The 10,805-nt window shown below is 41.2% G+C and overlaps 1 protein-coding gene across 1 annotated transcript; it reads right to left on the reverse strand.

The window, feature by feature from the left end:
• Window positions 1–858: 858 nt before the first annotated feature.
• Window positions 859–10,068, reverse strand: alox12 (arachidonate 12-lipoxygenase; the record flags this gene model as incomplete). Its single annotated transcript, XM_083910454.1, has 15 exons — window positions 9,935–10,068; window positions 6,946–7,092; window positions 6,611–6,809; window positions 6,352–6,433; window positions 6,119–6,241; window positions 5,378–5,484; window positions 4,757–4,929; window positions 4,260–4,403; window positions 3,747–3,950; window positions 3,050–3,136; window positions 2,157–2,326; window positions 1,949–2,070; window positions 1,759–1,859; window positions 1,404–1,574; window positions 859–1,038 (listed from the first exon to the last, which is right to left on the reverse strand). Exons 2-15 carry the CDS (start codon window positions 7,090–7,092, stop codon window positions 859–861), a joined length of 2,010 nt encoding a protein of 669 aa, XP_083766580.1. The 5' UTR covers window positions 9,935–10,068.
• Window positions 10,069–10,805: the final 737 nt, after the last annotated feature.

Below are 10,805 nucleotides of genomic sequence, written 5' to 3' on the forward strand. Positions count from 1 at the left end.
CAAAGCCCTGCTCTTGTGAAGCACGTCATTCCAGTTTTAGAGCCTGAGCTATAAGAATGTTCTGTGGAGCTCGATGCTTATGCTGTAGTCTTTGGAAGGGCATTTGGGCTGCGTTCCATTTAGTAGCAGTGGCAGACATCTTGAAATCCCATGTTGGGGTTGGTGACAAGCTGCTGACCAGCATGAGGAAGGAGGTGCCAGGCTGTTGTTGTGGGTCTTGTTTCGTCACACTTCAGTCGTCCAATCCAATACACAACATCAAACTAAGATTCAACAGCAGAATAAGCTGTGCATTGGCAGAGAAGCTATTCATGGTCGCAACCCACATGCTCAACAGAAATAAACAGGCTTTCAAACGGTATAAGATTTATTCCAAAGAAGTATTGTTACAACAAAGAAATAGAACAAACACAAATGTCCTTTATCTGATGTTTTTTATTTATGTTTGAGCTGATTAAAGGTTAAACCAGCAATCGGGCTTCTATTGGGGCAAAAAGGAAGTGTGATTCAGGACTTCAAACTGCAGAGGGCAGCATTTAACCTCTCATTGTACAGCCTGCCGGAATTTACTGGGGGAAGAAGAAGGAGAATTGAGGTGAGATTTGGTGGGCTTTATATCATCTCCTTTCTCACAGCATGGAGGATGCAGTCTTGACTATTGGGACATAGCCATCTGTTTTCCAGAACATTTTTTCACAAAGAGCAAATGAAAAAAAAAAAAAAAAATCAGCATCCATCTAAATCAAACTTTCAACTTTCTCACTTGGCATCACATTTGTTTATCTTGTCTTTACATTTAAAAACAATGGGTGGGAGAATGTCAAAGTAACAACAGATCCTGAACGTTGCAGTCGCTGACTAAATAGTGATGCTGTTTTCTATACGGCTGGGTAGGAGGAAGACGTACGGCAGTTCCACTCCTTCATTGTCACTGAGGATTTGCTGTTCAATTTTCTCCAGCTCTGCTCTGAAGCTGTCCATCAGCTCCAGGGCCTGTGCCTCGGTGAAGTGCTCCTCTTTGTATTGGCCCAAAGGAATCTAGGCAGGAAACAGAAACGTGGATGATCATCGTCGGGTAAAGTCAGCAGCAATTACTTCTTCTTTTTTATACATTAAATTCAATTCTGTGTTCTTGAAAAAGCTTAATATATGCAATCATGGATTACTTAAATGGCCAAACCTCTGCCCTACCATCCCTACTACAGATATATTATTCGCCTGATATTGAGAGAGGTCTTGATCTCAATGGGTCTTTTATCTGGATAAATAAAGGTTAAATTATGCATATGTTATGTGCCCCTGATGTCACATCTTATCAAGACATGATGATATCCTAAATCTAAGATGATCTATAATATGAAATGTTGTCCATCGCCATGCAAACCAGAGAGAGGTGGACTTACAGCGTCTGGTTGTGCGCGCCCCAGGTGCCACGAGATGGCCATCTGCAAACAGGACTGTCTGACATCAGGAAGTGTTTGCATGATCATCTCCATGGTGACAGCATCCTTGTCTGTTGGCGGCGGTTGTCTCATGGTGCAGGGCGTGTTGGGGACCCAAGCACACCAATCAAACTGAGAGACAAGATCAGAGACCAGAGGATATTGAGGACAGGACTATTGAGTGTGAGAGCAGCGTCTCTCTCTGTCTAAAAAAAAAAGACATGGTTGATTTCACAACATTAACAATAAGATAAACCACTGGTAACAAAGTACAGCACATCTACATTCCAGTGTGTAAGTATGACAGAATCAGCACCTGTCCATTGTTAATGGCAGCATGCTGGACAGAGCTGGTGAAGATGGCCACTGACAGCAGAGTAGACAGTATCTCTCTGGTACTGAGATGACTCGGCAAACCTGAAATAGAGTACACCCATCATCAAGTGGACAATACTATATATATATACTTATGTATGTAATGTAAGTGTTGGGATAAAATGAGTCACCGAAGCTGGGGAGCTCGGTGAACCCTTCCTGTGACAGCTCTCTAAACCAGGCTTGGAGCTCCATGTCCTCCTGCACGTCCTTATCTGACTGGTAGTAGAGGCTGACCATAGCCGAGACAAAACTAAAGGAGGGGGTAACAATAAGTCACAGTGTATTCCATAAGCGCAGTAAAGCTGTCGTCTTAGGGACTTCGTGGTGTCTCCAGACCTGTGTATGGCATCCCACAGCATCAGACTGTGATCTCTGTAGAAATAGTCAGGAAGCTGGGACACTCCTCTGTCACTGAAGTCATGGCAGGGCTGCAGGGAGCGGTAGGTCAGCACCTTGTACTCTCTCTGAGCCAGAATCAACAAGCCTTCACCACCTGTAGACACAACCTGCACGCAAGCATGATCAAAACCACAACTATCATTAGAATCATCGAAAGATTGTGCTTTGACATTGATGCTATTCACATCTTTGGACTTATGGCACTTTTCCATTATACAGTAGCATCTAACAAAGTGCCACAACTTCAGACTCCAACATTAACCTAAATATCTTGATTATTGACCTCCGCCAGGAGTTTGTCTGTCTGTCTGTGAGCAAGATAACTCTAAAAGTCACAGACGTATTTGGCAGGAAATTTCCGCAATGGGACATGAAACAAGTGATTACATTTTGGGCATGATGCGTAGACACTATCACTATTTTTATCAATATTTTGTGGGGGATGAGCTGCCGCGGCGGAGGTCTGCGCTCTCCGAGTCCTTCTACGTGCTTTTAATGTGAGGTGTAAGTGTTCTCTGGAGTAGAATGAGGAAACATTTATCAGAAAGATGAAACTGTAATGCTGCAGGTCTGGTCATTGAGGCTGTTATATTTCCACATTGGTGAAAAACACTGTGATATATTACTCAGTTTCTGTGGAAGTGTGCAGTGAACTCTTAGAGCTACAAACCTGCATTGGTGTTGTTTGTTTTTTTTAGAAGTTCTTCCTGCCAAGTTTCAGGAGCTCTTTGACTATAATAATCACAGCTAAAGTACGTCATGTCCACATCACGATAAAATGCAATGTTATGCAATGAAATGCCGCTCAAATGTGTTTCAGAGCTCCAGACCTGTTTGAAGATGCCGTCAGGAGAGATGAGCTGAGTGCGCCCTCTCGTATTGATCTCAAGGGTGTAGCGCTGATGAGGGGCCAGGAGCTGCAGCAGGACAACAAACACAACGAGTGTGTTAGCGACAGTGAGACAGGCGCACCATATACATCTTCATTTAAAGTCAAAAAAGGTGAATGAACTGCACTTAAATGTCATTTAGTCTTAGTAATGTATGAATGAATATCTTAATGATAGCAGATTTTGATAGGTAGCATGGATTGATAGAACACTGAAGCACACTTGCTGGCACTCGTCCCTCGAGCTATGGTTTTACAAATTGTTTTCATCGATGCCACATAAACTCCAAGCTTTCCTCATCAAATTATATCATACAAAGAGTAAAATGACGTGTCAAATGTCTATTTTTATGTGAAAGTGCATTGAATCTGAGGGAAAAAAGCAAGTTGATTACCACCATGTCTGACTCACTCAAAGAAAGCCTGGATCTTTTGAACATGCTTCATATTGGGATAAGGTAATCCTGCCTACTGTAGCTTTAATTGAGTCTTTCAAGTCAGAAATGGAGTAAAATGAAGTCAATTTCCACTACAATGTCTTGAAAAATGAAACTCCTCAAGTAAATTCAGGTCACCTTCTCTCTGCATTTGAACTAAACGAATGCCCTAAAATAACTCCAACTATACTGGAGGTTTACCTTATATATGGGGTGCACAGCAGGAAGCTGTCTCAGAGTAGCCAAACAAAACACCTCCACCACCAGGTGAGTCCTGAGCAGGTGAGACAGCAACTGGAACACCTGAAACTCAGCGTGACGCACCCACATCTTAGCCAGCAGCCAGCTGAGGGGCGGGTCTCTGGGTAGGAATATTGGCGAGTTCAAGTCCGGAGTCTGGTCCAACTGTGGACCACAAGCACAAACGAACGGCCTCTAAGTATTTTTGTTTTGTGCATTATATATAGTAGATATTCATATTCATTGTTTTCCACTTGGTTTTCAATCTCAATCAAGGAGAAATAAAACAATAAATAGAACAATAAAACAGTTTTGGAGCAATTTCTATCATCATTAGGTTGCACCAATGAAAGGCTTGTTTTGTTAAACAACATATTTCCTTATAAGAAACCATACAATATTCACAAGAAGAAGAACGACAGAACACTTGTTTACAAGTCTACGAGTTGATGATGAGTAAAATGGTGGATTTACCTGTATAGCAATAGGTATGAGTCCTGTATCTGGATGTTGGTAGAGCAGACAGAGAGGAGCAGCGATGCACTGAGGTATACCCTTGATGGTGTTGCAGGGAATCCCATCCATGATGGCGTAGTCTAACAAGAAGATATTACCCTTCTGCACATGAAACAAAAATAATAATAATAATTTTTAAAATGTGTTTTATTGTCTTTACTCTAAGACCACCAGGGAAGTCTCTGCTGCTTGTTCAGTGATCCAGTTTTGTTTGGATTGGCATGTTTACATATCATATTTTTATTCCTACTACTTGTGTCCATATAAACATAGCTACCGTCCCCAGCATGGCTGCATTATACACATAGATTGGCTCTTAAGGTGTAATAAAGAATCTAATTATAGTCTTACAACAGTGTTCTCTCAAAATAAAAGAAGATCTAGTAGACTTAGTAGTCAGCACTGACATGCATTTATAGATATGTGTACACATATACTCCATGTATGTTCTCCACCTTGAGTTCTTTGTCCAGGTTGGTCCTGGGAGGCATGGAGCTCTGCACCATGTCTGATGTGACAGGGAAGTTCTCTGGCAGCTTCTTGCACTTCTGGATCATCCTTGGGTTGGAGCCATTCAAACACTGGTAGCCAAAGAACCAGTCCTCCTTCCAGTGATCCATACAGTACTCTGACAAAAAAAAACAAAAAAAAACACAGATACATACTATATGAGTCAGGTATAAACCAGTGTAGTGACTTTCTCTCTCCACCACTTGAAGCCTGGTGTCAAATTCCACTATGAGACCCCCCTACACACACATACACCCAAAACTACTCCCCATTCTCCCTTCCTCCCTGCCTCCCTCTCTCAGCTCTCAGCCCACTTCTTGGCATTGGGTGGAGTTAGCCTCAGAAGAGGGCGTGTAGTTACACTTTAAATGAACTTAAACAGAGCTTTTCTCATCTTAACGATAACTTAAAGTGTCTATCAGCAGTCGATCACGTCCAGTGTGAACGCAACATAACACCAACACACTGACATGGTGCTCATCACTTGGAGGTGTGTATGCTTTTCTGCATACAACTCTACTGAGAGCAGTTTGACACTCTGAAGGTTGTTCAGAGCACTTACTCACCAGCTATTGGACTTTTGAGCTTCCAGAAGATCCGCTTGAAATCGTCCAGGTCAGTCCAGGACTTTCCAAAAGTAATGGCCAACTTCTTCAGAGACAACTCCAGCAATCTGGTTGAATCGAAAATGCACCTGTATTATTGCCCAAGCGTGCAGCTGAGAAGGCAGTGTCACTGTCAAATCTGTCCCTGGGAAAAGTAACGTTGTGCCGTATTGAAAAGGGAACTACTTTATGTTACCACATTTTCAGTAGAATCGCGTTACACTACTTTTTACCTGAAAAAAGTAGTTACGTTACTTTTACTTTGTAACGTGTTACACACAACAGTGCCATTAGGGCACCAGGGGGGAACTTGCCCCCTCGGCCCACCTGCGCACGCCACTGCAAGGTTGTGCAAGTTATGTGGTTGTTTGTCCAGAAAAAATGAACATCCTGGTCGTGTTGGTGCTCAGGTTTAGGTGAAGTGTCCCACAACTATAGACGACCTTCTAAATATTGACCGTGTCAGGACCAGTAGTTCTCATGGAGACCAAAACCTGGTCCTATTGAGGCAGAACCCAATTGGTGACAGTTAAGTTTCGGGATAATGCTAGGAATGTTAGGATTTGGTTGTGATGTAAGGGGCTTGGGTTAAAGTTTTTGGCTTTTGGCATTTGCGGTGTGGCTTTTGCATTCGTGTCCTCGTGTCCTCACAGTGAATGCTGTGCAAGTGTGTGTGTATATGTGCGTGTGTGTGTTACCTACGCATATTGCAAGGAATGCTCAAAGTCACTTCTCTTTTCATTTTCAAAGCGTGCATCTTGTGGTAAATCCACTTCCGTTTTAGCGTCGACACATCTGGGGATCCCTGGAGCCCACGTTATCCATCTAATGCACAGATAAATTAAATTAAATAAAAAATAATATGAACACATACAATGTAAGAAGCCTCTAGTGTGGAAACCGAAGCTTCATCTTTGTGATATTGTTGTTGTCACCGGTAAATGTTCCGTCTCTGCTGTAACTCTGTCTTCCTGTGTGACAGCAGCTGTGGTAAGGAGTCGTCCTTCAGTGTCTTAGCTGTGAAAACAGGAATATGTACTTTTAGAAGGTAGAAGATGGATGGATTAAACTTCATTGATCCCACAGTGGGGAAATTCACTTTTAAAGCCAGTCATAAAAATTGTATAAATTAGCTTTCCACTCCTCATATCAGTCAAAACCAGCTGTGAATGACAGGAGTGTGTAGCCTCCTACCTTTTCCCTCTCTTATCTCCACTTTGACATCTCCTACAAACCAGCGGTAACAGGGGAAAGTCAGTTTGTCTCCACCTGGAGTCTCCACGCTGACATAGCAACAGAACCAGTTGTCTTCCACCCAGTACCTTTGTTTCTCCAGTCTGACCAGTAGCAGTGCGCCTAACTGGGACGGAGCGGTCACCTTGTACTGGTCCACCTGGTGGATGAAGACAGTACAGTCAAACTCAGGTGTGTTTCATGCAAATATTGCAGACACACACTTTAATGGGAGCCCCCTCAGATAGTTAGGATTTCCTTATGCTGCTTATCTTTCCATAAACATGCACACTCACTGCTCCTCGACAGAAGTCCAGTCCAGGGTTGTCCAGCAGAGTGCGCTCACTCTCCCCTTTCTCTCCCACCAGAGTGACAAAGATGTAGTTGTTGGTCCCAGAGTACTCAGACGCACCAGTTGCTACTGTGACAGTGTAGACCTCCATCTGACACACACACACACACACACACACACACACACACACACACACACACACACACACACACACACACACACACACACACACACACACACACACACACACACACACACACACACACACACACACAAAATAAAATTATCTGATTCTCAATTTGTCTCTGATATTTTCATTTGTTTTTTTTACATCTTTTAACTATTCCCACCTTTATTTTATGTTACTGCAAGTCCTTGTAATAAGAAAAAAACTTGACGGAGTTTAACAATGTTGATGTTTAACAAGGATCTTTGCACATAAAGCCACAAGAGGGCACTACTGACACTATAGTCTTAATAAGATAACCTTAACCCTGCTGTAAACTCAATCCTGCTTGTATCTTATATACAGACCATAGCATTTCATTCAGCTTCCAGCTTTAATCCTCAGAAAATTAATCAGTTTCTCCTCTACAACGATGTGAACTTGGAGAATTACATTTCATGCAGCTCCTTAGTCATCTTACAACCTATAACCTAACAGAATTTCAATAACTGGCCCTCATCTGCCCACACTGCCTTGTTTTATTTCGACTTCATTTGACTGTAGTGTCCTGGTAAGGGTTAGAATTTGAATATTATATTTCAACATGTACATCAACATGTAAACCGCACTGATGCAAATTAAGCAGATGGAACAAAAAAAACGATGCAGGAAAAGAAGGTGCAGCTAGAACAGACCTGAGGTGAGGATTTGACTAAAGCCTGCCTCATTAAACTTCATTTGACTGTTGATGCATCATCTATCATTTATGTGACAATAAAGTAACAGCTGTGCAAACTTGGAGCAACCTCACAAAACATGACATGGGGTTGACACTGCTACATATACATATACATATACATATACATTTTGATGTCACACCCAGTTTCGCCCGTGCAGGATCCGATGTAAATGCAGTGCAGCAAGAAAAACACGCTCACTCTCAGTAAAAACATGGCTGCCCCGTGTTAGGCCACTTGAGGTCACAATAACTTTATAATAACTAAAATAACTTTAACTAGATCACTAGAACTCCTGAGTAACACTGGACGTGTGATTGCCTTTCGTTTCATTTATGCAACTAGTTATCAAACTAAAACTTGGTTAAAGCGAGTCGTCTTCCGACTCAAAGGCTGTGGGTTCAATTTGCTAAGTCTACATTCTGACATTGCTTGTGTGAACGGACCTGGAAGTGATAGAAAATGTGCTGCACATAGATGTGCCGTATGTAAGGGTGAGAAAACGGATGTGAATGGCAAATCTGTAATATAAAGCAACAATGATAGTTGACCACATGAATGACAGGTGATCTGTTGCATATGCTGCAAACACACTTTTAGTCAATGTTTCAAATGAAATGTTTCCTAGCATTTCAGTTCCTTCCATTTATTACAACACAGAGCAGATCAGTGATGCAACGTATTACACATGCACTGCACACACAGCCAAGTGTTGATCATTAATCATAATCAAGAGCTTCCCACTCTCCTGCTCTTTTTCCCACCTCCGTGTCATGAGATGAGGAGATACGCTCATCTCCAGTTTCCCTAAGCTGCTGCAGCCACAAAAGAACAGGATGTATCGAGGGGCAAAATATCCACTCACTGAGCACATTCCGAGACGTCACACCCCACACGTCTCTACATAAGCTGCTACTAAGGTTCATTACTGGGATTTGCTTACTTTATTTATTAACTGGTAGTTAATGTTTGCATGAGGTAGCGACACATCATTGCTGGCAGCACTGTGTTTATTCACCCTCTACATTAACAACCAGACTGACTCAGGAGGGGTTACTGTCACTCAGTGTGTTTAGATGCACGTTACATTCGATTTTCATGTGAACATGTTAGTCGGAATAAAATTGAGCGAGTCTTAATCAGACTAGCATACCTGTATAACAAGAAGAACCAGTATACTCCATAGTCTGATTTCTCCTGCATGTAACACACTTAGTCAGACTGGAGGCCGACTTGGCATTCTGCACATGCACCAACATTTCCTCCCTGGCCTTTGACACCAACTAGTAGAAGGAGACTCACTTTGACATTTAACTAGTCTGTGATGATCTATCAACACATGTGACTGATTGTTAACTTACGTCAGAGTAACTATTTTATATTCATTTTTTTAACTGAAACGAGGTAAAACTTCATGTAAATGAGGTCTTATTGACCTTAAATTCCAAACGCAATGAAGAACTGATATTAATTTGTAAAGTTGGCATTAAAGCTGTGACAAAGAATTAGGTGTTTCCACTTTATATTCTTTAAATGCTAGTCAAACCAGACAGGGTCCTTACAAAAGGTACACTGTAAAAAAGAAAACGTTGAGAAAATTCAAGGCAACTTACTGCAATCAATTTTTGAGTTTACAGCCCAACAAAAGATCTTGAGTTTTTAAAAAGTTCCATCAACGAATATTTTGTTAGACAAACTTGTAAGTTAGAGTTGTGGCAACTCAAAGTTCAAAATTACATTTTTTAATTATCTGAACAAGATTAGTTTGCCAAACAGTTTGGCACTACTCTAATTTACAACATTATGTAGATTAAGTTACACCTGACATTACAGTTAAAAATTGAACAATACTATGTTTACTACTGATTTAGTGTGAGACAAATGATATAATAATATAAGTGTGCTATTAACGGTAAAAGTAGTCATCTTGGAAGCCTATGTTGGGGTTGAGGTTGCTCAAAGGTTTTCGTATGTCTCTTTTGAGCCTTTACATTGAGAATAGTTCATTTAATTTAGCATAAATGTGACCAACAATACAGAGAAATGACTCCTATGAGAAGATAAAGGATGGTACTGTAAACAGTCCTCACCTGCAGTCCAGTGTTGTGTTTACAGCTGAGTATCAGCTTGTGCCTCCTCTGCTCCTCTCGATCTCCTCAGGCTGTTTCAATTCCTCACAGATTTCTGCTGTGTGTCTGAACAGGTCACTGAGTGTGTTTCTTACTCTCTCCCTCTCTTCACTACACACTGTCGTCCTCACACTCCCTCTATTGAGTTCACACACACACATGCACACACACAAACTTGCAAAATGGGAAGTTGGGTAATTAGTTCCAAGTAGCAGGAAACAGCCACATTAAACAGCAGCAGCTGTAATTAAAAAAATAAATCATGAGTGAGTTTTTACGAAATAAGTGGAAATAGTTTGATAGAAGTAGACACTGATCAGGTCATTAGTATTCCTGTAAATTTCACCTTACCTCAGTACTGGGCGTGGCACCAAGTGTCCTTTTTTTCCAGGCTATTCTGTTACAAACACAACCTTTTATCACTAATACCATCTGAAGACTGGTTCTTCTTGTTCAGCCATTCCAAAAAGTAAAAAAAAAATGTGCATTAAAAGTGCAACAGGTGATAAAATGCAAATATGAAAGTCTGTGTAACTTAAATGAATTCTGTTTTTGACATACTTCACTGCTTCCCAGGAGTGTCGAGTATCATTCAGATTATTTATTGTGAGCCAATAAGATTGCTCAATTCATACAGGTACTTTTTTTCATTAAGTCATCTTATCTTATCAGTGGAATGCACTTTCTCCCAAACATCACACTTGTCCTGGCATGCTGCACAGGTCGCACAGACACAATGACTTTCTCATAGACAAAGAATGAACAGTTGTTAATATTATTTTTTACTTATAATAAGGCTTTTTTTAATCATCATGCTGTGTTGGGAAATATT

The sequence above is a fragment of the Microchirus variegatus genome (genome assembly GCF_963457635.1).
Source record: "Microchirus variegatus genome assembly, chromosome: 2".
Lineage (NCBI taxonomy): Eukaryota > Metazoa > Chordata > Actinopteri > Pleuronectiformes > Soleidae > Microchirus > Microchirus variegatus.